We start from the raw sequence: 27,382 nt of genomic DNA, 5'->3' as shown, positions 1-27,382 counted from the left end.
CCCCAGCCAGAAGCCAGAAAGACGAGGCAGCTCCGGTAAGTTAGTGGCAGCTAAAACGCTCCCGGTCCATTTATTGGCCACATGAGGTGGTCGTCAAGAGACTAGTTAGAAGGTAATCACGGGAACTAGTGTAATAAATGCCCTGAAGTACGAGAGGTTCACCGCCGGTGAACAAGGCACGAGAGGTCAGTGTTCAGGAAACGGGCAGGGCAGCACACAGGGCTCGAGACGCGCGTCCTGTGGCCTGTGAGGCTTGGGGGAGACCATGTGCCTGGCTCTGGCCTGCTGGAGCGCGTGGCCCCAGCGCCCCAGCCAGCTCAGTGGAGCTGAGCATCCAGCTCGTACTTCTCACAGAACTTGTCAGTGAAGGGGATGCAGGTGAGGAACTCACACCACTCGCAGCGGACGGGGTAGAAGTAGAAGAGGACCACCAGGCCGGCCAGGAGGCCCAGGAAGACCACCTGAAAGACGAGGATCTGGCAGCGCTTGCGGTACAGGTCAAACTTGCCGAAGCTGATGTAGGGCAGGAAGGCAAAGGAGAGGAAGAGGCCGCTGATGAAGCCCGAGATGTGAGCGAAGTTGTCGATCCAGGGCAGCAGCCCAAAGGTGAACAGGAAGAGGACCACAGCCGACAGCTTGAAGAAGGCGCGCCAGGGCCTCGCCAGGACCTGCCAGCTCTGGAAGAGCTCCACGAACAGGCAGGCCAGGATGCCAAACTGCGAGCCGGCCGGGCCCACCTGGCGGCAGTGTGGGTGGCTGTGAGCTGGTGGGGCTGAGCCGACCCGCCCCAACCCAGAGCCGCGTCTCCCCGTCCTGCCTCCCGTGGCCAAAAGGAGATGCTCCCAGTCTGGACTCTCCAGGGCCCCAGACTCCGTGCTGGACGTGGACTCGGTTTACGACAGGCGGCAGGTGCACATGGGGGAGTCCCCACTCTGGGTGACAGTCTTACCTCTGCCCGGTATGGCAGGAAAATGGCACTGGCCAGGTTACCAGTGACACCGCTCAGCAGGTAGATGATGGCTATTCGGTGCCAGCCTGCCAACTTCTCCAGGTCCCGCAGGACAGTCATCTGGAAGCAGACTGACACCAGGCAGTGCAGGATCCTGTGGGGTGGGGGTGAGGGGGTACTCAGCAAGGAGGCCGCCCCCTTCACCATCTCTGGCCATCCTGGGGCACCTGGGACCAGCCCCCCCTGCTCAGCCCACATGGTATCACTTGCCCAGCGTGCAAGAAGAGGGACAGCCACAGGCGGTAGAACTGGTCAGGCACCTCAGGGTTGAGAAAGGGCAGGAGCCCGCACACGTCATCCATGCAGTGCACCTGTGCAGAGTGGCCCGTCAGCACCCACAGTGGCTGGGGGGAGAGGGGAGGGACACTCACCCTGGAGGCCTACCTGGGAGCACAGTGTGGCCTCCTCGTGGAAGTAGCCCCTCATGAAGTCACAGTACTCCCGGGAGGTAATCTCACACCTGGAAGGTCAGGCCAGGATTGCAAGGACTTGTAGGGTGGCCCAAGGGCAGAGGCACCCGACTATGCCAGCCAGGCCCAGCTTTCAGCCCTACTTGCCCACCATTGTTGGCTCTGGACGAGTCCAGGCAGACCCCTTCTCACCCCAGGCCCCTCGGAATCTTGGGTTATTTTGGAACTTGGTGAGGGAGAAGGGCACAGCCCCAGGGCAATCTGCACCCAGGACTGGCTGCACACACAAGCACAGGCACACCCACCTGCCCTTTGTGCCGATGCAGCAGGGCCGGCCCGTGATGACACAGTCCATGTGAGGGTGGTTGGTGTGGTTCCCGGCGCTGTTTTTGGTGCAGATCTGGGTCACAAATGGGGGTGAGTTGGGTCAAGGCCTCCCCCAACCCTGGGACCCACAACCATGCCTGGAGAATGGGGCAAGGATGGACAGGCTCCTAAGGTAGGAAGCCAGCCTCCCTGGACTTCAAGCTGGCTACCACACCCCGAGACACAGATGAGCCCTCTGTCAGGTTGGAGTAACGTCCCTTGACCTCCTAGGCTTCCACCTGGTTCTCCTGTTCTGGCTACCTGCTCAGAGAGGCAGGTGTTTGGTAGGTAGACAGGCTGAGCAAAGGCCAGAGGCACAGCGTCTGAACACCCAGGGTGGTCCCATGATGGGGATCTCTGGCATCACTAACGGGTGGAATGTGGGTTCCTCCTTCACAAAACAGGGCGACTCACAAACAACCCCTCCACTCTGGCTCACCGGCCACTTGGTGATGTCATCTGGCCACTCGTGGGGGTCCTCGGAGGAAGGCTCATCACACACCCTGCATGAACCCAGGATGTGGTCAGACCCTGCCTTGCACCCTTGGTATCCATGCCTTCCCGTCCGACTCAACGACATGTGGGGCAGCTATACCCTCTCCCCCCCCACACACACCCCATGGAGCCATTGACAAAGGAAGTAAGGGAGGGGCTGGCAGGACTGACCTGGGGTCCTGGTGGCAGACAGAGCCAAACTGCCTCTTGCGGCCCGCAAGATCTGGGGCACTGGGGTGGAAGGGCCACTTCACCCACACTGCCAGCGTGGACTGTGGGAGGACACAGGGTCAGGCCCTGGTCAGAGCCCACCCCTTAGCCAGTGCAGTCTCCAGGAGGCAGGAATCAAAAGTAAAGTCACTGAGTCCCTCACACCGACCCACGACGCAATTTCAATGAAATTACGCTCCACAAATGCGCAGGCGTGTTGGGAGACTATTAAAAGCTCAGCAGCATAATTCCTGTTAGCTTAACAATAGAAACAACCCGTGTCCAAAACCAGAACTGGTATAAACGCCAGCACCTCCACATGAGATGATGTGATGTAAACTTGCGTGAATCTTTTTTGGTTTTTTCTTGAATTGTTTGGTGGAAAGAATAAGGCAACACCACTTGTGTAAACTTAGGACGTGTGCCCAAAAACAGGACCGACGTGCAAAAATCAAATCAAAGACTTGCTACAACTGTCCTCTGTGACAGGAGGAGCAGGAAATGGGGGGAGCAGGGGATACAAGGAATAAATGCGAGCAGAGGGCCCTCGCACGGAGGGACGCCAAAATATGCACGGAACTAGGGTAGTGATGACTCAACCGGCTCTATCTGAAGTCCCAAGGTAACCGCAAGCATACGGTGGTGGGGGCACAAACCGAGCACTCCTCCTCCGAGGTCTGCACGCAGCCCGACCGGTCATTGCGCACGCAGCAGGCCGAGTGCTTCTCACGCTCACGCGCAGCGCGGATGAAACTGTGTACCTGCGGGTCCTGGCGCATGCAGGGCGAGAACTTGGCACCCAGGTGAATGAGAGCCTCCTGCGGAGGATTGGGATGTGCAGCTGCAGAATCCGGCCCCCTGCGAGCCCAGGGTTCCCACCCTCCGGCACCCACAAGGCCCTGCCCTCACCGAGCTGGGCCCGATCCAGAAGTTCTCCTGCTGCACGTACTTGACGTTCTCATAGACCCCGCGGTTCCGCAGTACCTGCAAGGTTGGGGAGAGAGATCAGACAGAACCCGCTCCAGCCCTCTCCTCACAGAGTGAGGAAAGACGGAGTCCAGAGCCCAGACTCCACAGATCCGGGCCGGGCAGGGTGCCAGGGCTCACCGAGTCCACAGTCTCATGCTGCGAGAAGCCCACAGGCGCGATGCCGTAGATGCACACGGCTAGAATGGTGACGAGTGAGTGCACGAAGGTGAGCCAGTAGGTGAAGAAGGGCCTGCAGGGCAGAGCGTCAGCAGAGACCACGTCTCAACCCAGAGGACCCACCCCCAACCTGGAGCCTTGCCTGCTGGAAGCTGCATCTCCCCCCACACTCCCACCCCATGCCTACCTGTGGTCGTCCATGTCCTCAATCTGGCGCTTGACATAACTGTCGATACGCTTGCGGTAAGTGCGGTTGGTCAGCCGGCCCACCATGCCCAGCCCATACGGCCGCTTCTCCCTGGCAAAGAACTTGCGCACGGGCATCGCGATGCGCTGGCCCCGCCGCTGACCCGCCGTGCTCACTACCTCCTGCCGCAGCCGCACCTTGGGCTGTGGGGCCGCTGCGCCACCCTCCTTCTGCTTCCTCCAGCCTCGTTCCAGGGGCCTGGGGGAAGGGGCACAGTCACCTCCCGCCCTAGACTCCCAGCCCGCCTCAATCCCTCCCAGCAGGACCAGGATGGCCTCTCCTCTCTGGCTCCCATCTAACACTGAAAGCGCTGTGCAGTCATCCACCATCAGCCTCCTCCTCACCAGAAAAAGAGCAATCCTGAGCCCCCCTGGGGATTGCAGAGGTGGAACCTGACCTATGTGAGGCTCCCTGGACGATCTACAAGTATGCATTACAACACCCTCCATCTCCCCGCTAGATTCTGTCCAGCCTGTGGACCCTGGGATTCCGTTCCTGTCCCACAGGTGGGCAGCCAAGACCTGAATGGTGCCCAGCCCTGGGGTCCCACAGCCATAGTGACCAGGCTGGGCTCACAATCCACAAGATGACTCCTTCCCCCGGCCCTCCATGGCATCAGTGCCCTAGGGCCCAGATGCTCCGGACAGCCGTAGATCCCGCCCTCCCCCCTCCCCACTGTCTGGTGGCACTCACAGCATCAGGTGGCTGCGCTCCAGCTCACTGCGGTCCAGGGCCCCACCCGTGAGGTCTGCCTGCTCTGTGGCTTTCTCCCAGTCTTTGAGTGCTGCCTCCGAAGGGGACTCAAACACCTCGTCTGGGTACGTGGACAGCTCCTCGTGGAGGACTCCTTCCTGAGCAAATACGCACGGTCAGGGCGGGATACGTAGGCGGAGGGGTCTCAGGTGATGCCCCTGTGCTCTTACCCGGGCAAAGAAGGACGTGTCCAACTCGTCGGGGAAGTCAGCTGTGTCCTCCTCCAGGAAGCTGGCGGGAGTGAAGCTTCGGCGCTGCACCCGGCGCAATGTGCCATCCCTAACAGAGCGGCCCTACCAGCGAGGAGGTGAGCGTGCGGTGTGGTGGCCAACTTAGTTCCCACCTCACCCCAGCCCCTGCACCCACCTTCACCAGGGCTGCAGCTGCCCGGAAGCTCATCTTGGCCACCGATTCACGCTTGCGTCGCCGCGGGAGCCGGTTGAAGCCCGAGCGGGAGCTGGAGAAGGAGCAGAGGGAAGCAGCACCAGGCGTGACAGGTGTGTGTGGGGTACTCAGGCCGTCAGCCGTGTCATCTGCCACTCGGAAGGCCCGGCCCCGGGCCAGAGGATCTATGATCTGGCAGAGGGAAGGAGATGTAAGAGTCAGGGACTGGGTCATCGCTATGGGGGGGGAGGGGGGGGATCCTTTTCCACCCTATACTCCACTGCAGAGAACACAGCTGCTGGTCTTCCCACTCCCCAATGGGTCCCTGGACAGCTGTGTGGGTGCCCAAAGAGGCCCCCATCCTCGCCTGTAGTGCCTTCACACTGCTGTTCACCCTGCGATACTCTCCCACCTAGAGACTGGCCCATGGTACAATCCCAGGACCTTGTCCCTTGTCCCTGGCCCCCATTCCCAGAGTATCTTGGGTGCCTCTATGGAACCATCTGACCACCCTCCCACACCATGAGCTCTGAGGAACCTCCTCTGCTCAGGCTGGCTGTGTCCCCGGTCCCAGTCCAGGGAGCAGAGTGAGAAGCTGGTACGAGGCAGAAGGTGGGCATACCTTCTGCATGCCCAGCTGGCATGGCCCCACGTACAGTGGCGGGGGCGTCTCAGTGCTGGTCAGAGACACGTTGTCCTGGCTAGGCAGGTCTAGCTCCCGGATGACCTGCGGCTTCAGCTTTCCATAGCGCTGGCTGCAGTGGCGGATGCTCTTGCGCTGCCATTTCTGGGTGCTGTCGCTGTCCTTGCTCACTCCGAACCAGTCAGCTGTGCCCCTGCCATAGGAAGGTCTCAGCAGGGTAACGCCAGGTCTTCCGCCCACCCCAGCAGGGGCCTCAGAGGCTCTCCTCTTGTGCAGCATGCCCCAACCCAAGCCTCCAATCACTCTAGGGTCCAGGGTCCAGGTGGGCTTGGTGTAATTAAGGGGATGAGTGGGTTCCAGCCCTGGCCACCCCCTAAACAATTAGCCAACTCCAAATTCCTACTAGAACCGCAGACAGTAGGCCTTGCCCAAGTGAGTATTTTACACAGATCCTCAACCCATCATGGAGGGGGGGGGTCCATGGGGGAGACATCGAGTCCACAGATGGCACTCAGAGCTCAGCCCTTAGCCACAGAGCTCGGCCCCAGGTAGCAGCCTGATCTTGGACACCACAGAACTCAGGCAGTGGGCACTGCAAGCCCAGGAAAGCTGCCCATAGCTCTTAGACATGCAAGGAAAAACACTACCGGCACCTGCTGTTAGGAACCCCAGGGAACACCAACTGCACTGGCAACTCCCGAGAGGCCACAAGCCATGCACACGCCAGCTAAAGTCAACATACTCATGCCCTGCCCCAGGTACCTGAGCAGGGACCGAGAGAGAGACCGGCGCTGTGGGAGGGCCCTGCGGGCACCAGGGGGACCCAAGAGGGGCAGAGTGTGGACACGCCCAAAGCGCACCTGTCGGCTGTTCAGGGGCCAGAGCATTGGGATGGGGGAGACAGAGAAGGAGAGAGCGAGTGCTGGAGGGGAGCAGAGAAGGCAGTAGGTGAGAGCAGTTGGTCCCCAGAGCGGGAGGAGGACAGGGTGATGTGGGGAACAAGATCGAGGAGAAAGCCAAGACAGGAAGGACCCTTGCTCCGTTCCCAGCCCTAGTATCCAGAGGGGACCCTGTATGATTGCCTCTGTCCCCCCAGCCCCCCAGCCCCCCACCGGCGGAGCAGCCGAGGCAATACAGTACCTGCGGATGGTCTGGGTGATGGACGTCTGGCGCTGCAAAACTGGCCGCCGGACCTCATGGTGGGGCGAGGGGATATGGGCTGTCTCAGCCGGCATACTCACACTCCGCAAGAAAGCCTGGCGTCTCAGGGGCTGGACAGTGGGGTCACGGTGAGGAGGCTGGATGGAGTATACCCACAGCCTCTCCTGGCCAGGGCCTACCTGTAAGAAGCTGGGTTCCTCGGTCACTGGGGGCGCTACAGCTGGTATGTCCAGCTTCAGCCAGGGTGGCTTCTTGCGCTGCAGGCTGCTCGTGCTGTCCCTGCGGGCCTCACTCATGGTTCCGGGTGGGGCAAGGCAGGCCTGGGGGGTGTCATGTGTTACTCAGTAACGGTGCTGACAGAACTCTGAAGTATCGCTGGGCCCAGGGATGGTCCTGGTCCCTGATGCTGAAGTCCTACTCCATGCTCAGCACTAATCTGCTGAGTGCCTGCTTCATTCATCCCTAGAGACGTTGCAGGCATGAACTAGGTCCTGAGACAATATACATGCATTCGTGTCGAAAGATATAAATTCGCAACAGATATTTGAGCATCTACTATGAGTCACTCCTAGGTGCTCAGGGACACATTGGTGGGGAAACAAGGAAACAAACACGGACAAAATCCCTGACTTCCTGGAGCTTAGAGTCCAGACAAACAATAAACCTATAGATACGATGTGTTAAAACATGAGAAGTACGATAGGGAAAACAGCACATTCCAGTTGCCGGGGCACTGATGCCTCCCTGTAAGGTGACATCTGCCAAAGACAGGAAGGTTGTGATGAGGTGAACGAGGCCAGTGGTTGGCGGGCAAGGCTGTTCCTCACACAGGGAACAGCCAGGCTGGGGGCTCACTCCAGTCTGTACGCAGGGCACGTCTCACGTCTGCCTGACCCATACCTCACCGTCCTACCATCTGCTACAAAGACAAAGGGCCCACTGCATCCACAACAGGGGTGCGTGATCCCTCCATCTCAAAGAGGAACGGCCACATGGCTTGCAGCGGGCCACGGATGCCCCCACCAGCAGGGGACCTACTGAAAACCACTGGCATGCGGATGCTGCCATGACCACCAGGGGCCGCTATGCGCCCAAAAACCAGATGCACTGCAGTGCCGAGGACTTCCCTCAGCATTTGAGACCCTGCCACAGCAGGAGGGCCCAAGCAGAGTAGGGAGGACCCAGAGCAGAGGCCACGGCTTGATCAGGGTCTCCGCTGCGTGGCCAGGTGACAGTGAGGCAACGACCATGTGACCATTGGCCTCTTGGGCACTCTATTCCCCCCTTACAAAATAGGTCAATTTCAGGGCAGATCTGGTTGTCCCTCCCCAAAGGACCACAAGGTGTCTGGAAGCAGGACATCCAAGTTTGGAAGGGTTCCCCAAGCACACTGTGGGGCATGGATAGCAGGCGAGTGGCCAAGCAATACTGAGAGGGCGGAGACTCCAAACTCCCTCCGCTACATCAAAGAGCTTCAGACCCAAACAGACTCTGAAATGTGGGCTTGGGAATCCACCCACGAACGCCTCTAGAAATAGCCTCCCTCGCAATCCCCTGAAGGAGATATAGAGAAAGCCCCGTCTGTACTTTACAAATAGGAAGACTGAGCCCTGGGGAACAGGGGCTTGACTTGCCCAAGGTCACATATTCAGGGAGCGTAACTACAGACAGCCCCAGGATGCTGCCCACAGCTCCCACTGGACTCACACAGAACACGGAAGGTAGGAACTCTGTTCAGAGCAACTCCCAGCTGTATACCGACCCGGGAAAGTCGAAGGATGTTGTTCTCACCCCTACACAGACCAGGAAGGGCATGGGATGCTGAGCACTGCCCCTCCTGCCCCTCTGCAAAACAGGGGTAGCCCCAGGTACTGCTCACAGATCCTTGTGGCCCTGGACCAACCGCTGGGAATCCACAGGCCTCTCCAGGAGCCTCCCTATACTTTGCCAGCACCTCCAGCTGATATGAGCCAGTTCTCCACTTAGGAGCACAAGGAACCTCTGCCAGCCGATTGGCTTACACCACCACACACATCCATGACCCTCCCAGCTCCCACTGCCCCCATGGCCTCTCCTCACACCCGGCGGCCTCCCATCTCAGCACTCTAGTCACGCCCCAGCCTTGCACATGCATTCTGCCCCAATCCCCACATGTTCAAGGACCCACAGCCTTAGTCAGGCTGGCCCCACCCCTGAGAGGTGCTCCCAGACCTGGATTCCCCCGGCACGGCTCAGGAGTTCACCCACGTGTATGCTGTCCTGTTACCACCGGGTCTGCACTGGCAAGACAGGCTGCTCCAGAGCCACTGCTCGGTCAACACTGGCCATTTCTGAGCATGGACTGGCAAGGGCCCATCCTCATGATCTGGAGGGAGGAGGGGCTCCTGAAAAAGACCCTTCAATTGCGTCTGGGAGGAGGAGCTGACCACAAGGCAGGGTCAGGGCAGCCATAGCACAAGCAAAGAAGTGGGAAAAGAGTGGTAAGGTACACAGGAAATCTGGCATTCCCCAGCCGCTGCTAGCCTGGGCGGACAGTCAGCCCCAGGAACACAACAGCCGTTAAGTTCACGAGGGAGGTACCAGGGCCCTGCCTGTACGCCCAGATCTCCCAGTGTCCCTCACCTCCACACAAACCCCTCCTGTGTTTGGGGCAGAACCTGGAGGGTGCTCTGTAACCCACAGGGTTCCAGGATCCCCACCCTGCCCCCAGTGCTGTGGGTTCCTGGTCTGCCCCACCCCTCTGTGCACAGTTCCCCATCTGGGCCTCAAGTGGGTGGGATTCACAAGGGGGGGAGTGCTCCATAGTGGGCCCCAGGGGTGTGGAGGAGAGGCAGGCCCAGAAGACAAAGAGTCTGGGCTGGGGAGGGGCACAGTGCCTACGCAGAGGACACAGTGGTTCTGTGTCCAGGCCTCCCCCAGGCACACAGTGGGCTCTTGTTCCCAGACAGCCCCTCAGGGGGGAATCCCGACAGCATCTCTGCTCTGCTGACCCCCTCAGTGCAGGAAGAGACCGCAGCCCAGGGAGGGCCTGATTGCATGGGGCCACATATTATCTGAGTCACTCTGGCAACAATCAAGACTGCCCACCCGGGGCCCAGCCCCACCAGGAGACCCCCAAATGGGCATCCAGAAGTGGAGTAGAAAGTGCTGGCAATGGCTTACCAAATGCTAAGGGTGGGGGCCGAGCCCAGCAAGGGGACACGAAACAGGGGTGCACATCAGGTGCTACACCTCCAGGCAGCGCAGGACAAGTGCAGGGCCCGTGATGAGGGCCCGAGATGGGGCTGAGGCACAAAGGCCCCACAGGGTCACAGGACCACTAGGGCTGTTTCTTTTTTCTTTTTTTTTTTTTTAAGTTTATTTATCTATTTTAGAGAGACAGGGAGGGAAAGTCTTCTTCTTTTTTTTTTTTTTAAAGTTACCACTGGGGCTGCTTTAAGTGCAGGGAGAGGGGTGGGAGTAGCTGCAGCCTCATGGCAGAGGGCTGGGTAGGGAGCCGGGCCAGGTCCTACTGAAGCAGGTTCCTGCTCTGGGGATGAGTGGGGACCCTCATCACGGTGCACAGGTACAAGAGGGGCCAGGAAGCCAATGGAGGGAGGCCCGTGGGGGACAGCCTGGCCTGAGACACCGGACAGACCCTTCTCACCTTCACCACCTGCAACCCTCTGCAAGCATCAATTTTTTCATCTGAAAATCAGGGGCTGTAGCAGTGCCTGGCACACAGTTGGTGCTTGAGAAGCAGCAGCTAACGCAAACACCAGGCTGAAAAAGACCCTGCAATTGAGTCTGGGAGGAGGAGCTGCCTGCTGGCTCTGTGGAGCCCCCTGAGGACAGCCAAAGGAAGGGGGGGGGGGGAGGGGGGGGGAGTAGGTGGGCCACAGAGCATGCACCACCAGAACAGCAGTGCAGGGCATGGGGCGGGGCGGGGGGGGGGGGGGCACCTGGGGATAGGACCCTTCAGAGATGCCCAATTTAGTAAGGTGTAACCAAGAGGCAGGAGGAGACTGGGGAGCAGTTCTGGCCTGCCCTGGCCTGGGCAGTGGCCAGAGCCATTGTGAGGCTGGATCCTCAGGTGTGAGCAGCAGCCACCAATCCACTCAGGCCCGCTCAGCCACATGGCAGGACGATGCCAACAGGGGCGGCTGGAGGCCTAGTGGATAGCCCGAATGGCCCAGCCCCAGGACAAGACCCGCCAAGCCCTGGCCCCACCCTGCCCAGGGGACCGCCCACTGCCAAGGTCAGCTGGAGCAATGGGCCCCACCCCAGGACACCTGCCCAGACGTGTCCCCAGCTCACCTGAGCATGATCCCAGGAGGGGCCAGATCCTCCAACCTCCACACTAGTGCCCTGATCTCTGACCCTCGGTCTTCTGTTTGACTCCTAATCTGATGCTCATCCCCAGAAATCCCTTGGGAACAGGGATCACCAGCTGTCTGGCATCCATGCCAGAATCCAATCCTTCAAACAGGCTACTGTGTGGCAAAGCAGAATTCACCTGGCCTCTCTGTGCCTCTTTGTCTCCTGTATAAATGGCATAATGCTAAGTAATGGTAATGGCCAGGCCCGCCCCCCTCCTCAACCCTCCCAAATCTCACCACTTTTCTGTGCAGGAAATAAGGTCAGAGAGGAACAGGGCAGGCCTGAGACCCAGCTAATAGCCTGCACAGTGCTCTCTGCCCATCCCCAGGAGGATACATCAATCCCTCCTTCCCCTTGTCACCCATCACCGGGCAGATGTCACCCCAGACATGGATGTGGAGGGCCCATAACAGAACAACAGAAGGCTCCCTGCTACAGGAGGCCCCCAAAGGCACAGGAATCCCCAGTAATAATCATACTCTGGGACCTAACCAGGGAGCGTGGTGCACAGGGAGCACCAGCCCTGGGGAGAAGTACTGCCCAAAGTTTCAGCAGGCATATATGACAACCAAAGCCCGAGCCCCTGACCCCACTGGCTCTGACAAGGGCTGACAGGGTGGATACACCCCGGGCCGGGGAGCCCCAAGGCTCAGAGAGGTTGAAGGTCCATGCCACACAGTCAGTCAGCAAGGGCGCAAGAGAACAGACTGAGCTATAGCAGATTCTGGCTGAGACTTAGGTGAAAGCATCCCTCAACCTGCAGAGGGGAAAGGCCCACATCCTACCAACCTGCCTGGCTCTAGGGCAGATGAGTCGCCTGACCACCGATCAGAGCCCCCAGAAGCTCCCCCCTGAGACGCAGGCGCTCCCTGGTGCCTTGACACCCTCAGGCTTAGTGACCTCCTCCCAGGACAGGCCAACTGCTGGATAGTACTAGAGAGGCCCCAGGAGGGGAAACCAAGTCCCAAAGTCTGTTCGAAGAGCAGAAATGGCCTGTCATCAGAAGCCTGGCACACCTGCTGACCTATCACAACCCGTAGGAAAGGGTCCTCTGTATTCATCTTACAGATAAGAAAACTGAGGCTCAGAGAGGCCGGTCACCACCTGAGGTCACTGAGCCTCCAAGGGAGTTCAAAGCCTTGGGCAATGTCTGCCCAGGAGCTGGGGTGCAAGAGACCCGTGTGCCTGCCTAGCTGGCCCTGGCCAAAGTCCCCCAGGGGTAGGGACAGACCATGTGGGTCCCTCAGGCTGTGGAGGGCTGTCAAACCCATCCCCCAACTTCACGCTATCCTGACCCGGAGCATCTCCGTTCAGGGAGAAGGGGTTCACCTTCAAACACATCCAACCCAGAAAATAGGCAGGAGCCAAGGAATATGATCCTTGAGCAGAAAGTGGATCCTGTCACAGACACCGAGGTGGGGGAGCTGGGGCTGGCAAGGGGAGCACCTCATCCAGAGAAAGGAGCAGAGGGGTGTGCCCTGAGCAGTAGCTGGGAGCTGAGAAGACCCCGAGGGAGGGCCCCAAAAGGCAGGGGAGAACTGGCTGATCCCCTCTGAACAAAGGATATGACTTCCCAAGGGCAGCAACTTGGCCACTAATGCTGGATGAGGAACGTTGGTCACAGCAATGCTCCAGCTCTGCTGCCCTCACTTGGGCCGTCTGCACAGCAGGAGGCTGGGTGGCTGCTTGGAAGGGTTGGAAAGGGGCCTGGGGCCTGGTACCTTCAATTTAGGGCCAATCAACTGTTGTGCCCACCTACTAGCCTCTGTCCCGTTCTCAGGGTAAAGGACCCAGCTTGCCCAGAATGACCCCTGGTGACAGGGGGGGGGTGTAGCCTTAGGGACCTCTGGGACCCCAGCCAGGTGGCGGGTTCCTCACCTTCCTCCTAATCTCTGGGGACTCTCTAGGGGCCTGGGACTGGCTCCCGGTGGGGGGGGAGGGGGGGGATGGGGGAGAATCCAGCTTCTAGCTGGGCCAAACCTGAAAAGCTGGTTTCATCCTTGAATCTTCTCAGCTGGGAAGTCCCAGGGTTGGGGAGGGGGGCTACCAGCACAAGGTTAGGGCCTTCAGACCCAGGACCCCCGCCCACCCAAACAGACACAGAGACACAGGACCCAAGCTGCACAGAAGGAACTCTGCTCAGGAACCAGCTGAGCCTTGGGCAGGCATGACTGTGGGATCCCCTGCCCATTCCCCACCCAGCCCCACAGACTTGCCCCCAGCAGGACAGACAGCCAGGCCCTCCCCCAGTCCCCTGAGCCCCTGGGGTCCTGCCATCTTCCCTGCAATAGAAAGCCAGCCTCTAGGCACGCCCCCACTCCCCCACCCCACCCCCTGCTGCTCTTGGTCACTAAGCACAAGATAGGGGGTGTCTTTGGGAGTAGATCCCAGGGCCCCGCAGCTCCAGTATTTACAGATTAGGGAGACAAAGGTTGTGAAGCGGGAAGTAGGGTCAGTCCCCCGCCCCCACCTCCCCAGCTACTGCTATTATTGGTGATATTATTCCCATCCACAGTGACGACGGCTGCGACAGGGATGATTCCCGAGGAGTCCCACCCTCGGAGCTGGAGTTTCGACTTGGAGCACCACCCACCGGTGGCGGCCGGGAAGGAAAACGTCAGGGGGGGAGGGTTACAGCTTGGAGGAGCCTGGGGACACCCCCAGACTCCGAGCCCTCCCCAGGACCCTCAGCTGTTGGGCGGGGGCTGGAGCCGCGCTGTCCGGCCGGATCAGGCCGCTGGGACGTGCTAATCCGGCCATGGGCTATTTTTGCGCCGCGCCGGGTTAGGAATCCCGGGCTGGGCCGCCTCCGCGGGTGAGTCGGGAAACTCCGGGAAGGGAAGTCCGGCCGACCGGGGCGGGTACTCGCCGGACCCGGGACCCAGACCTGGAGCCCTCAGCCAGCCCGACTCCGGTCGCTCCCGGCGGCTCCGGCCACGGCTGGCTGAGGACGGGCCCCGGGGGCGGCGGACGCGAGCCCCGGAACCCGCCCGGCCCGCGGAGCCCTGCGCCCCGCTCCCGGCGCGCTCACTCACCGCAGCCGCCGCTGGCACCGAGGGTCCTCGGGGGGTCCTGAGGGCTCCGGGGAGGGGCTGCCACCGCCGGCCCGGAGGGCGCCCGCGCCGAGTCCCCGCCCGCGCGCCTGTCCGGCCCGCCCGCCCGGGAATGCCATGGAGCGAGGGGCGTGCGCGCCGGGGGCGGGCCCGGCCGGAGGGGGCGGCCGCGCTGACTAAGGGCTCAGGAATGCGTGCGGCCCGCCCGGCTCGAGTCACCTCCTCCGGGAAGGCCCCTGGGCTCCGCTCTCTCCGTGTCCGGCCGCTCGGACACCTGTGGCCTGGGGGGAGGGCCGGAGGGGGGGATGGGTTTGGACGCCTCGGCCGGGGAGGGAGGGCCTAGGGGCCCAACCGGACAGAGCCTCAGCGTCAAGGGCAGTCCTGTGTTCCTCAGCCTCTCTCAGACTCTAGAGTGAATCCTGACCTTATTCCTCCTTGACTTGTGCTTGAGAAAGGGGGGAAGGGGCGGTGTGGGACGGTGTCCCTGGGTCTCCTGTAAAGCGAACCACCAACCTCCTCCAAAGGCCCACACTAAATCCCTCTATGTTCACCCAGACCCATGTGAGCACTCACACTTACCCACGTTCCCGCTCGTGCATTCAAGCACGTACACACCCACGCGCTCTAACCACTCTCCCTGACTCACATATTCACACACACCTGTTTACAGACTCACACACACACCTACACACACACACACAAAACTGTACACACCATATCAACTTGCACATATTACACACATGCACACAACCACAATTGTACACTCCCATCTGTGTGTTTACACACTGATGCACACCCTCACATCAAAGGATTAGAGCAGTTACCCCCTCCCTGGACCCCTGTGCTCTCCAGAAGGCACTCCCAGGCCAGGCTGGACCTACGACCCCAGAAACATTCAGAGCAGAGGCGACACTGTGGCATCCACTCCTTGCTCTTCCCTCTTTCAGAGCCTGCCCACTGCCCCTGATAGGCTCATCTCTGCATTGTCTGAGTTGGATCCAAAATGACCCATCTGCTTGAGGCTGACGGGAATTTCCCAGAGTCCCTCTCCCTCAACATCCCAGGAGTATGTGGGGTCGAGAAAGACCTGGAAATGGGGGGGGGGGGGGGGGGAGTTCCAACAGCAGGGCATAGATAGGGCTGACCAGGTCCTGTGAGTGGTGGACGAGCCTAGGCTTCCTTGGGGTGGTCTCTCTTACTGCCTCAGAGAAGACATAACTGGGACCACAGGTCTCCTAAGGACCCTTTCACCAGATGCCAGAACACCTTGGGGCACATCTGGCCCAGCACATCAAGCCTCACAGTGTCCTACAAATATGTCCTCAGGCCCTTTGCTGGTCTGGGACCAGGTGGCACTGGCCTGCCCCAAACAGAGCTGCTGCCACCAGTGGCCAACCATGCTGGGCCTGACCGCAGACTTGGTTCCTGACCACACACAAAAGAGAGTTGGCAGCTTGAGGCGGCAACCAATGTACGGGCTCTGGAAACTGGGCAAGGGACAGAACCCCTTGATCATGGCCTCACCTGTACCAAGGAACAAAGTGGTGCCGGCACATACTGGGACCTCTACGAACACAGGCGTGTCAACACAATTCCTAGGTAGAGGGAGACAATGAAAGCTTTGGAAGGGCTACAGGAGGACTCCTCCATGGGGTGGGGGTTGGGGGGGTGACTACAGGTGCACTGGGGACACAAGGCAGGAGGGAGGCTGCCTGGTGCCGATGCTCATGGCTCCTGCAGCCTACACGTGCCACTCCTCTTATGCCAGGCTCTCAGCCAAACAGGACAGTCTCTCCATACCAGGCATTCTCGACCCCTGCCAGGGGTAAGCAGGCCCCGCCCACCTGGATGCCCAGACTGGGCTGGCAGGGCCAGCAGCGGTGTCAGTTCTGGAGGCCGGGGCCCGGGCTCACGTCCAAAGCATGCCACGGCTGGGCATCCGGTGTTGGCAGGTCCCCCTCCTGCAGTGGATGCTTCAGGGTGCCACTCCATGACCCGCTCCGTGACCCAGACACTCATTCCCAGCTGCCAGGAGTACTGGCCATGGCTGACCCACAGCTGAAATCCCCCTCCAAGGAGTCACCTTCAGTGGACAAGAGCCGCCTTGCCAAAAATCATACTCTTTCCCCAGAGAGGGTGGTCTATGTGTTCAGTGACAGGTAAATGGCCTCCCCCTGTGTTCATTTAAGCTGTCTCCGAAGGGCCCTCTCAGCACTGGGCTTCAGTGGGAGCCCCAGCAGTCTCTGTTGCAAACCCTCGCCCCTCACAGGTGTTGATCCCAAGGCATGTCTCCGTATACCCTGGCAGGCCAATCCAGGACCCCCCATGTTCTCAACCCAGCTCAGCATCCTGAACAAGGACCTTGGAATCAAAGGGTGGTGCGAGCAGAGGCCTGGACACATGAGTGCTCAGGCCTGGACCTAGCCCACAGGGACCCATGTATTCACGTCTGTATGTTCTGCTTCGTGTCTGTCCCACTGCCCTGTGCTCTGGGGAAGGAGCCCCTACAGGGAAAGCCGGCTGCCAGTCCTTCTCTTTCCTCCTCATCCGAGCCCTAGAGAAATGGAAACCAACTGCAACTGTGGACAGGTGACTAGGTGTGGATGGATATCTGGACCACCCCCATGGCTGTGGACCTCACTCTAGGACCTGAGGGGGTAAGATCCTGACCGACAGCAGGAGTCCCCATCAGCTACCCTGGAATCCTCAACTCAGCAGGCCAGTTCCTGGGCTTTGGGGAGCCTGTATGGGCCTGGCACCGGCCCCTGGCTATTTGGGGAGGAGACGGAAGTGGGCCAGGCCGGCCGGGGGCCTGAAGTCACTAGCTATTTCCAAGGCAGCTGCCTGTCCCTGTGTCTCAGTGCATGGCAAGGGGTCCTGTAAAGTGCCTCGGGCCAAGGCTCAGCAGCATTGGCGGCACAGCCCCAGAAAGGGAGGATGCAGCCCCCATACATCTCCTTGGGCTGCCTTCTCTTCCCAAGGGGGCTCTGATCCCTCTGCCCTGCCCAGAACCCGTCAGATTCAGAGCGCCTCGGAGGCCACTTGGGATGCCAGAACCGCTAAAAGGCTGCCAGGGGGCTGGCCCTCTGCTATCTGCCGTGGAGTCCACTGGGCCCTGACCCAACTCTCCCTTCAACAGTGTCAGCATCCCTCCATCAGAGAAAAGGACACTGAGCTAGTGTGCTGGGTGCTCTGCAAGAGTGCTGCTGCTGGAACTGTGGCCTCTGTGCTGTCCCTTCAGGGCTTTAGTCACGGCCCCTCCGTGGGCTGGCCCAGCCCCAGCACCGACTCCTTTCAAAGCATGGAGGGTGTCCTCAACTCCATCTCGCACTGACAGCCTCCAGCACGTCTACCGGCCCAGCAGCAAGGCACACTGAGGACAGAGAAGGCCCTAGGACCCTCCTCCCACCGGGACCACCTTCTCTGACCCCCAGCCAGCCTGCCCAGCAGGCCACAGTGGGAATGCTCAGCCCACCACTTCCAGCCTGCGGTGGGGCCTCAGACCACTAACCAGGAAATGGGGGCGGGCCGGTGGAGGGCCCACCCTGGAGAGGTTTCGCAAGCCCCTGCACTCAGGCTGAAACATCTGGAGAAGTACATTGCTGGCACCGGCCCTGCCTCCTCCTCCTGGGGGCCAGGGCTGCGCTCGAGCCTCTCTCTCCTCATCCTCAAGGTGGGGATAAAACACCCCTCGGGGAACAAGCAGGCTCCTCCCCGGTTTCTATAAGGACCATGAGCCATTTGTAAAATGAGAATAAAAATTAATACAAATGGCATCCACCCTGCCCCGGCCCTCACCAGGAGGAGGGGGCCCAACTGAGGCCTCACTTTCCCTCCTGGAGAGAGGGAGGTTGGAAAGGGAGGAGAGAAGGGGGGCTGGACACAAAGGAGGGCAGGAAGGGGGAGTTATTGTTTGGGCAGAACGGCTGCAGGGGGTAAGGAGGAAAGAAACGGGTGGGAGTCACATCTAAGCCTGCCTTACAAGCATGGATTTATGACACATTGCCCACCCCCGGAAGGAAGCGGCACATAGTGCCACAAACAGCTGGGTGGCTTCCAGCAGGCAGCTGGAAGGCTGCAGCCCTTCCCTCCCCAGGAAGTCCTGATGGGAGCCCTGAGGGGAGGGGGCCAGCAGTACTGCTGGCCCAGGGCCCAGGCTGAAGTTCAGCTCCTGGGCTGTTCAGAGGAGGGGCCTAGCTGGAGACCAGAGTCCTCCCAGCTGGACTGACCCTGTGCTCATCCGAGGCCTATTCACATTCACATGGCCCATCCAGGCACTTCCCACCTGACATCATCCTATGCCCAGTCGCTGAGGCCCCATAGGTACCCCCTTCCAGGGCCAGGGTCACAGAAATCAAAGCGTAGAGGGCGCTCCTCAAGGGTTTTTCCAGAGTGGGTGGTACAGGAGGGTGGGACTGTGCCAGCCACAGCAAAGGGGACCTGCAGGGGAAGAGACCCTAGAGCTACAGAGTGTGTGTGTGTGTGGGGGGGGGGGGGGGGTATTCTGCTGGGTGTTGAAGCCCGTACCCTCCTGGTCCACTGAGCCACAGGAGCCGGCAGTGTGCCCCTCCCCGCCATGGTTGTCCCCAGCCAACAGCCCCTGTGCTTGAACACTTCCCACTCATGGCCCTTCCTTCCTCTGGATCAGGCACTGCCCTCCCCAGATTCCCCTCCCCTCCTCTTCTGGACTCCAATCCGACTTGAAAGGTTACAGGCAGGGTGAGCAACATCAGAGGTGGAGGGCCGCACGTTCCCCATAGGGCCCCCAGCCGCCGCCCTTCCCGGCTGCAGGCTGCAAGCGCAAGCCGGGTGTTCCCGGGTCCCCAAAGTCCTAGTCCCGGCCTCAGCCTCTAGAAGATACTGGCCGAGATCCAGCAAGCCCGTTCCAGGGCGTGGGCAGGCTCCTCTGGGCATCTTTGGGCGGCAGAAGGGTTGGAGGCTACACTGCAGACAGTATTCTCAGACCCGCTAGCGATGATGACCCCGGCAGGGGCTTCCGGATACGCCTGGCGTCCGCTTCCTGGACAGTCTTCCTGGCCCACTCCCCATGTCCTCTCCCCACAAATGCCCCCCGGAGGTCTGGAGCAAGTAACACCCCTCCCCCGTCCAGGAAGCGCATTCCGAGGACCGAGACTCAGCCACCACCTCCCTAAGGCGAACTCCGCATCACCCCACCCCCTAACCGGGGCCCCTCGAGGGCCAGGAAGACACAGGACGGACCAGTCCTCTTGGGAGTCTGACTACTGGCTGGCGGCCGTGCACGGACCACGGTGCACACGGGGGCGGGAGGCCGGTCACTGGGAGAGGCACCAGGCTGCGGGGGTGCTCGCCCCAACCCCAGACGCCTTCTCCCGGGTCTCACGCCACGAGAGTCCCAGCCGCCCCGGGCCTATGTCCAGAATGGGCGGAGGCCCCCTGGCTCCTCCTCCGCGGGCGGATCCGCGCCGCGCTCGCCGCCACTGCGCCGGGCTTCCGTCCTCCCGCGCGCAGGCGCCGGCGGCACTTCCGGGGTCGCGTCGGCGGGGCGGGTGGGCTCCTCGCGCTGGGGGTCCCCACGCCCGGAACCCCGGCCCCAGCCGCGGGATGCCCGCGCGCGGGGCGGGCCAGGTGAGTGTGCGCCCACGTGAGCGCGCTTCTCGCTCCGCGCGCGGCTGCCCCGCGCTACGGCCGAGCAACGGTCTCCGGGGCGATCATCCCCCCCCCCTCCCCGCCCCCTGGAGTCGTTCATCCGGCGGACCGCTGAGCGAGAACCCGGGGGAAACCAGTAACGCGGGCCTCACTTCCCAGACAGGCGCCCACCGGTGTGTTGGCCCTGGCTTGGCTGCTCCATCTGCCAGTAGAAAAGCTGAGGCCCGGCCGAGGTCGCCAGTGAAGTCTGGGAGGAGACCCCGACACCGGTTTCTTGGTTAAATGTTGTGCACTCAGACCCAGCTCAGACATTCCCTCCCCAGGGGCCGGCCTGCTACAGAAATGACCCTGGCTTGGCCCAGGGGGCCACTTTCTCACGCTCCTCGCTTCAGTGCCCGTCACAGCCCGATAAATGGTCTCTATACTTACTAACCTCGTGTTTGCCCACGTTGTGATGGAGGGCTGGTGGGCACCCACATCCAGGCCAGGCTGTTTCCTGCCCTCCGCCGGGCGGACCTACTGTGACAAGAGACCCTTGTCCCCAGGTTTTGCCTGGAGACATCCCAGGTGGAGGGTGTTTCTTTTTAATCTTTTAAAGTAGATTTATTTATTTTGAGAGAGAGAGAGTGAGAGCGAGCCGGGGAGGGGCGGAGAGAAGGAGAGGGAGGCATGCAAGCAGGCTCCAGGGTGTCAGCTCTGAGCCTGCGGGGGCGGGGGGGGGGGGGGGGGGTCGATCTCATGGAACCGTGAGATCCTGACCTGAGCCACCCAGGCGCCCGAGGGCGTTTCTTCCTAACATTCTTTGAGTGCTCGCTGTGTGCCAGCCAACTGCATACCTGACTTTTCTCATTTTATCCTCGTAACTTTGTGTGGCAGATATTGGTTACTTTTCTACAGATGAGGAAACAGAAGCACAGCCACTTTAGGTGATTTTCTGGGGCCCCTTGTTCAGGGAACCGTCATTTCTAACCGGTGCCAGGGAAGCATGTGAGGTGCCCACGTACAAAGTTTGAGGCAGTGCTCACTCTTGGGTGCAACAGCAGGGGCACCCCGCTACTTAGCCCTGGGCCAGTCCATCACCACAGAGGCCTGTGAGGCAGGTTCAGGTTCTAGGTCTCTGATGGGGAAACCGAGGCCTCTCTCTCAGCCTCTGTCCCTGTGCAGCTTTATGAGTCCCTCCCCACCCAGGGTGGACCAGTGCTGACCCAGAATGACCCAAGTGCCATGAGGCAGGCAGGGGGCCAAACTCCCAAGTGGCAGCGTCCCAGCGCCTGAGCCCATGGCGGGTATTGGCAGATGGGCTGGGCTGCAAAGACGGTCACGTCAGTGTCCACTCTCAGTAGACTGGCGGTCTCCTTTTGCCGTGGAGCGTCAGCACTTATGTTAAAAATAATGGGTCTGTCACATGCCAAGGAGATGTGGGTACTACTGAAGACCAGCGCTTGAGCGGGGTGTTTCCCAGGCCCCCGTGCTCACCTGCTCCCTTCATCTTATCCCACTTGCTGGAGAGCAGCTGGTCTCAGAACAGCTGAGCATGTGTGGTCGGGTTTCTCAGGCTGTGTGGCAGCAGGTGGGAGGCTGGGTCTCGTCCCTTGAGAGACCTCACCTTTGCCCCGCTTGCTCCTTATCATTATGATATCCCGGGTCATGAGAGGGGGTAGTTGGGGACTCACCAGGGGTCATGCCTCAGCCCTTGGGGTGGAGAAGAGAAGACAGTCAGCAGGTGCGCATCCACCTGTGTGTGGCTTTCTGAGCCATTCTGAGGAGGGGATGGTACAGTGGGAGCCCTGCCAACGTGTCAACAGGGTGGGAGGGGAGTGTGGATGACACAGCAACACAAAACCCATTCCTTGGCCAGGCCCCATCAAGGTCATGGCTGTGCTTTTAAACTCCTGGTTAGGGTCAGTGCAAAGGGCTGGGTTCAAGAAATAAGATCAAAAGTTCGTTTGGCGGGGGGGGGGGTGGGGAGGGGGCGCCTGGGTGGCTCAGTCGGTTAGGCGTCCGACTTCAGCTCAGGTCATGATCTCACGGTCCTCGCGATCAAGCCCGTGTCAGGCTCTGTGCTTAACAGCTTGGAGCCTGGAGCCTGCTTCGGATTCTGTGTCTTCCTCTCTCTCTGTTCTGCCTCCGTTCGCCCTCTCTCCTTTTCTCAAAAATAAATAAACATTAATAAAAAAAAGTTTGGGGTCCACATGATGAGTGGGAATAAGGGTACCAGCCCTCCTGTCCTAGGCTCAGATGCCCACTCTCCCCTCCCCAGGCCCTGCAGCCCTTTGCCACCAGGCTGTGCATCCGCAGCACGTGGAGGGCGTGTGGATTAGAATGGCTACCCTGACCCTGCCACCGACCGCCTGTCCTCACTTCCCAAGGCTTCCTGGGGCCCAGCATGGGGCTGAGTATAGCATTCTGCTTGCACCTTGCAACAACCCACCAGGTGGCTGCCTGCCTCCATTTTGCAGGTGAAGCAGGCAGTCAAATATGGTCCTGGAACTCCACCAGCCTGACTTCACCACAGAACCTATTCAGAATATTTATTTTGTCTGTTTTCATCACAGCTGTCCCGAAGAATGGGGCAAAAAAAGCAGCGACTGTTGGAGGCACGACGGCGTCAGAGCCTAACAGACGGAGCCCAGATGCCTTCCACCATGGAGCCCTGCTTGGGGCCACCTGCAACCCTGGGACCCCAGCGCAGCATCTATTTTTCAAGCCCCAAAAGCCACTCTGCACAACTGGGATCTGAGTTTTTCGACCAGCCTGCAGTCCCTCTGGCTCGGGCATTTCTGGGACAGGTAATATAATGTGGCCAAGGAATAGGTGGAAAGGCTTCAGGCTGAGAACTCCGTTCCCTGGCACATTCAGCACTTCACAGGCCCTCCCTGGTTCCACTGCGGCCTGAGCTCCTCTCCTAGGTGCTCTGTTGACCTGAAAGCACCGCCCCTCCAGTGATAGCCCCTGGAAACTGCCCCCTGCCCTGTCCTCAGCCGGCGCCCCTGTCCCCTCTGGGTGCCACCCCTGGCCCAGGGTACTGTCTGAGCCAACCACAGCCAGCGCATCTTCCTGGCATAACGCCTACACTGACCCCCTCCTTGTGGAGCTGACTACACCCAGGGCTGTGGTCCAGGCCAGGGGTGCTACGGGCACCTGTCTTGCTGCTCAGAAATGCCTATCAGAGCTAGGTGGGTGGGAGCGAAGTAGGGTGGTCCTTTGTGGGTTAGTCCAGGTGGAGGGGGCTACACAGGCTCTGGGGGTCCAGCTGTGTGGGGAGAGCATGGGGGCCCTGTGCCCCCCACGCTGCCCTGCACTAGGCTAAGCATTTCAGTCCAAGGGGGACTTGGGGGGGGGGGGAGGCAAAGAGATGGAGGCCTTACCAAGAAGACTTGGAAGTGTGTGGTTGCAGTGGGTGCCGACTTTCCAGCCCAGCCCGGGCCGGAGCTTGAGATTGCTGCCAGCTGTGGCCAGGACACTTAGTGAGCAGGGCCTGTGGTCCGGGGGGTTGAGCAGGACAGAGGGGACAGCAGGGGACCCGGCTGGACCTGGGTGCCCTGGTGCATCCTGAACCGGGGCGATGAGGCCCAGGCTGTGAGCTATCACAGTTGAGTCTCTGCTGCTTGCTGCTCTAAGCAGACTGACTGCCCACAGGTCTTGGTTCGGCGACTTGATGATGGCACAGAGCTCCGCGGCCGCATTGTGGAGACGGAGGCATACTTGGGGCCCGAGGATGCAGCTGCTCATTCGAGGGGTGGCCGGCAGACCCCCCGCAACCGTGGCATGTTCATGAAGCCAGGAACCCTGTACGTGTACATCATCTATGGCATGTACTTCTGCATGAACGTCTCCAGCCGAGGTGAGCAGAGTCCCCTTAGCTGGCAGCTGGGAGACCCCTGGGAACACCAGGCTGGGGCAGGTACCTGAGCAAGGAGGTGTCAGTGCTAAACTAGGGTGCAGTTTTAGGAATCCTGGCTACACTGACAGGATGGTTAGAGGTGCCAGAGGCCCCCACGGGATGGAGGTCATCGGTTGACCTGAACACAGAGCAGACAGGTTCCACAAGGCCGCCCGTGGTCACAGAGCTCAAAGGTGGCGTCCCCTGTGGCCCAGAGTAGACCTGTGGGGGGCCGGTTGTGGGCAAACAAGGGTGAGATCAATTTGGGTTGAGTTGGGCTCAGGTCAGAGCCTCGCCAGAGGTCAGTTACAGGGTCTGAACCTGTCGTTCTCAACGTGCTACTGGCGTCTAGTGGGTGAGGCCAGGCATGATGCTGGATAGCTCACAGGCACACGTTGGCCCCCGTCACACAGAATCACCTGGCCGCAAACATCAGTAGTGGCCAGAGATGCTGGTCTAGAGCACCCAGGAGAACCCATTCACCCTGTGGGACCTGCCCTGGGGCGGCTTCTGTTCTTCCTGAGCAGGTGGCTGCTTTCTGGAAGGCCTGTGCTCTGAAGGAAGAACCCACAGCGTCGTCCTGCCAGAGGCACCACCGACCAGGAGCAGGGTCTGCCTGGCCCACTCTGACTAGCCAGTCTCAACATCTGTATGTGTGTTGAGCTTCCTCCCTGACCATCCCAAGAAAGCAAATGCTTGAGGAGACCACAGAGAGGCGTGGGGTCTGGTATGCTGTGTGTTACACATGATTCCAGTGGCCTGGAAGTTGTGATTGCGCAGAGTGGACAGCTGGGCCTGTCCACTGTCAGAGCCACATGGGCCCCAAGATTGGGCCCATGCCCGGCACAAAGCAGGTGTTGAGCGAAGCTGAGTGACTGGAGATGAGAGGGTGGTGGGGACCACCCCAGAGGGTCGGTCCTCTTACCACCCTGGAAAACCTATCTTGGTTGTCTGGCTTTTCTTTGGCAGTAGAACCAACCCTCTCTTGTGAAGTGGGACTGAACTCGGACAAGGAGAGAGAATGAGTCTGGTGATGCCTGTGGCCAAGGTCCAAGAGTGGAAACTGGCCTGGCCACCTGAGCCTCTTCAGACCCCCTGGTGGTGGGGGTGGGCCAAGTCGCTAGAACAGCCTTGCTGGAGGGTCAGGGCTCCTCTGGCCAGGGTCATCACTGTCCCCATCCATGCAGGACTGAAGGAATTTGGGGAGATGCATCTTCCCGAGTGAGCCCCTGGGCCCAGGGTATCCATTTGCGGTCTCCGGTCTCTAAAGTAGCTTCGCCTGAGCACCTCGCTGGCTGGAGAATTTGACTCTTGCTCTCAGGGTTGTGAGTTTTGAGTCCCATGTTGGATATAGAGATTACTTAAAAATTAAAAAAATAATAAATCTTCAAGTAGCTTGGACTGCTACACGAAGAGCCAGGGCTGGAAGGAGGTGAGGGGCTATGTTGGCATCTCTTCCCACATGGTCTCCTGTGTTGCTGGGTGGGGCTCCCCCAACATCACCAGCACACTGGTGGCTGCTCTGAGCCAACCTTTCAGCTTGCCCAACAGATTCCAAGTAGGTGAGGTGAATGGGGTGCCCTGGGACCTGGTCAGAATCTGCCAGGTCTGAGGCTTCCTGCTTCCTGGTGGGTTGGCCATGCTCACAGACACCTGGCTCTCTGCGGTTTCCTTTGCCAGCCTCACAATTGCTGCCAATCACCAAGCCAGAGGAAGCCAGAGAGGAGGCGGACTACCAGCACCCTCCGGGCTTTTTTTGAGATAGGTTCTCCCTAACTGGTGCTCAGGCATTCAGGCTGCATGGGGGAAGCCCCCACCTGGTGACACAGGTCGTGTGTGCAGAAGGTGGAGGTAGCCGAGTCTGGACACCGAGTGCAGGGGCGCCCAGGAAGGCAGCTGCGTCACACCCGTAGCGCTGCACGCACCCTGGGGTAAGGAGGGCAACCGGCCTGGGGAGACCTGGCTTTCTAGGCTGTCTGTCTGTCCCACAGGGGATGGGGCATGCGTCCTGCTGCGAGCGCTGGAGCCCCTGGGGGGCCTGGAGACCATGCGGCAGCTTCGCAGCACCCTCCGCAAGGGCGCCGCGGGCCGAGCCCTCAGAGACCGTGAGCTGTGCAGCGGCCCCTCCAAGCTGTGCCAGGCCATGGCCATCGACAAGAGCTTCGACCAGCGGGACCTGGCCAAGGACGAGGCTGTGTGGCTGGAGCGCAGCCCCCCGGGCTCCAGGGAGCCGGCTGTGGTGGCAGCAGCCCGAGTGGGCATTGGCCAAGCAGGAGAGTGGGCCCAGAAGCCCCTGCGCTTCTACGTCCAGGGCAGCCCCTGGGTCAGTGTGGTAGACCGAGCGGCCGAACAGAACTCACAGGCCTGCTCGGACAAGGCTTTTTAATTGTTCAAAGACCAAATAAATGCTTTATGTCTGGAAAAGGGTACTGCTTGTATCTCTGCCAGAGCTCCTCTCGGTAGCCAGCATAAGCTTACAGTCCTTCCTCCAGGACGGGACACTGGGGGCCGTGTGTGGGCAGGAGGCTGAACGCATCATTCCTCAGGCCTGCACGAGGGAGCGCAGACTCACCTTGAGGATGGGGATCAGCCCAGTCCCTTGTGTATCATCAGGTGTCAGAGAGGGAGTGACAGCTTGGTCATGAGCCTGCTGGCGGTTAACGCAAGGGCTGTGGTGAGGGCAGGGCCACTCAGGTGTTCCTGGCCCCCGGAAGGGCGGAGGGGTGGGGGCAGACGTGTTTCCGTGTATCCCCCAGGGTGACCAAGGGAAGGCAGCAGTGGAGGGGGTCAGGGGATGAGGACGGGGTTGGGAGGAGGGTCCGACAGAAACGCACGGCCCGAGTTTGCGTGTGGAACGAAGGCAGCAGGCCTCCCTCTGAGGCATGAGTCCTGCACACTCCCTCCAGCTGGAAGCCTCACCTCAGCTCGGATACTGAGGCTGCCTCCAGGACCAGACGAGACCGAGAACCTGGAGTACAGCAGGCCCAAGGCTGCCGGTGGACTGTAGTCCGGCTTCAGGCACCAGAGGGCTCCGCCCGGTGTGGGGGTGGGAAGCCCAGGGCTGGGGAGAGCCCAGCAGCCCCGCCGCGGGCAGCACCCTCTCTCTGCCTCCTCGTCTTCGGTCTGGTCTCAAGGGAGCAGTGCCTGGAACACCGCAATGACTGGGTCCTCATGGGTGGTCACCACCAGCACACTGCGGAACTTGTCAAAGAGCATGAGCAGCTGGGAGCGCCGCGTGTTCTCATTGTACATGATCTCCTCCAGGTGGTGGCGGCCCCGGAAGTAGTGCAGGAGCCTGGGGGGTGGGGGAAGGACAGCATGAGCCCAGGTGGCCTTTGGCCTCACAGCCGCTGGTGGGGATCTCAGGGTCTCGGGGAGGCAGCCACCCACACCTCCATCCCCAGCAGAGGCAGGAAAGGTCCCCTCAAGTGGGTCCGTGAGGACACACGGCTACTCAAACCCTGGAGCCACTCGAGCCTGAGGGCCATTCCCGCCCTCGGCATCCTGACGTGGGTGGGGAAGTCCCATATGGCTACGGACCCAAACAGGATCAGTGCTCTAGGGGCCATCTGTGGCAGGGCTGGCGTAGGAGGCCTGGACGTGGCTGCTTCAAAGAGTTGCCTGGCATGCGGTTC

The 27,382-nt window shown here is 60.5% G+C and overlaps 3 protein-coding genes across 18 annotated transcripts in view; 1 reads left to right on the top strand and 2 right to left on the bottom strand.

The window, feature by feature from the left end:
• Nucleotides 1-36: 36 nt before the first annotated feature.
• Nucleotides 37-14,383, bottom strand: RHBDF1 (rhomboid 5 homolog 1). 8 transcript variants are annotated; one of them, XM_043561185.1, is made up of 19 exons: nucleotides 14,219-14,352; nucleotides 7,004-7,144; nucleotides 6,804-6,934; nucleotides 6,426-6,530; nucleotides 5,643-5,856; nucleotides 5,003-5,212; nucleotides 4,807-4,929; nucleotides 4,577-4,734; nucleotides 3,824-4,081; nucleotides 3,598-3,709; nucleotides 3,400-3,474; nucleotides 3,147-3,308; nucleotides 2,452-2,552; nucleotides 2,225-2,288; nucleotides 1,725-1,819; nucleotides 1,394-1,469; nucleotides 1,220-1,320; nucleotides 950-1,103; nucleotides 37-513 (listed from the first exon to the last, which is right to left on the bottom strand). In XM_043561185.1, the coding sequence occupies exons 2-19, from the start codon at nucleotides 7,118-7,120 to the stop codon at nucleotides 499-501; spliced, it is 2,271 nt and encodes a 756-aa protein (XP_043417120.1). In that variant the 5' UTR covers nucleotides 7,121-7,144; nucleotides 14,219-14,352; the 3' UTR covers nucleotides 37-498. The 8 variants fall into 8 exon arrangements, with proteins under 8 accessions (XP_043417120.1, XP_043417115.1, XP_043417117.1 ...); XM_043561180.1 differs by having other exon boundaries at nucleotides 37-737; nucleotides 14,219-14,351; XM_043561182.1 differs by lacking the exon at nucleotides 6,426-6,530 and having other exon boundaries at nucleotides 37-737; nucleotides 14,219-14,364.
• MPG (N-methylpurine DNA glycosylase) lies at nucleotides 13,813-26,171 on the top strand. 4 transcript variants are annotated; one of them, XM_043561195.1, is made up of 5 exons: nucleotides 19,742-19,843; nucleotides 22,125-22,323; nucleotides 22,420-22,653; nucleotides 23,504-23,708; nucleotides 25,739-26,171. In XM_043561195.1, exons 3-5 carry the CDS (start codon nucleotides 22,432-22,434, stop codon nucleotides 26,131-26,133), a joined length of 822 nt encoding a protein of 273 aa, XP_043417130.1. In that variant the 5' UTR covers nucleotides 19,742-19,843; nucleotides 22,125-22,323; nucleotides 22,420-22,431; the 3' UTR covers nucleotides 26,134-26,171. The 4 variants fall into 4 exon arrangements, with proteins under 4 accessions (XP_043417129.1, XP_043417128.1, XP_043417130.1 ...); XM_043561194.1 differs by lacking the exons at nucleotides 19,742-19,843; nucleotides 22,125-22,323 and adding an exon at nucleotides 13,813-13,998; XM_043561193.1 differs by lacking the exon at nucleotides 22,125-22,323 and having other exon boundaries at nucleotides 19,427-19,843.
• NPRL3 (NPR3 like, GATOR1 complex subunit) overlaps nucleotides 26,116-27,382 on the bottom strand; it is a 42,774-nt gene continuing 41,507 nt past the window's right edge. For 5 of the 6 annotated variants that reach the window (XM_043561188.1, XM_043561190.1, XM_043561189.1 and 2 more), the window contains one exon: nucleotides 26,116-27,042. In XM_043561188.1, the coding sequence (XP_043417123.1) occupies nucleotides 26,877-27,042 (166 nt within the window). In that variant the 3' untranslated portion in view covers nucleotides 26,116-26,876. The remainder of the gene's footprint in view (nucleotides 27,043-27,382) is intronic. The other variant, XR_006294317.1, reaches the window with a different exon arrangement.

The sequence above is a fragment of the Prionailurus bengalensis genome, chromosome E3 (genome assembly GCF_016509475.1).
Source record: "Prionailurus bengalensis isolate Pbe53 chromosome E3, Fcat_Pben_1.1_paternal_pri, whole genome shotgun sequence".
Classification (NCBI taxonomy): domain Eukaryota; kingdom Metazoa; phylum Chordata; class Mammalia; order Carnivora; family Felidae; genus Prionailurus; species Prionailurus bengalensis.
The sequence above is the reverse complement of the archived record's forward strand: the minus strand, read 5'-3'. Positions and strand labels throughout refer to the sequence as shown.

What these genes read in the sequence shown, in the direction of transcription:
- MPG (XM_043561193.1), top strand. Translation starts at nt 19,628, where the DNA reads ATGTCCAGAATGGGCGGAGGCCCCCTGGCTCCTCCTCCGCGGGCGGAT. An exon ending in CCGCGCGCGGGGCGGGCCAG is followed by an intron (nt 19,844 to 22,419) that starts GTGAGTGTGCGC and finishes TTTTCATCACAG; the next exon opens with CTGTCCCGAAGAATGGGGCA. An exon ending in CTCGGGCATTTCTGGGACAG is followed by an intron (nt 22,654 to 23,503) that starts GTAATATAATGT and finishes GACTGCCCACAG; the next exon opens with GTCTTGGTTCGGCGACTTGA.
- RHBDF1 (XM_043561179.1), bottom strand. Translation starts at nt 7,120, where the DNA reads ATGAGTGAGGCCCGCAGGGACAGCACGAGCAGCCTGCAGCGCAAGAAG. An exon ending in GAGCGCAGCCACCTGATGCT is followed by an intron (nt 4,082 to 4,576) that starts GTGAGTGCCACC and finishes CCCTTCCCCCAG; the next exon opens with GCCCCTGGAACGAGGCTGGA. An exon ending in GTCTGCCACCAGGACCCCAG is followed by an intron (nt 2,289 to 2,451) that starts GTCAGTCCTGCC and finishes GGGTTCATGCAG; the next exon opens with GGTGTGTGATGAGCCTTCCT.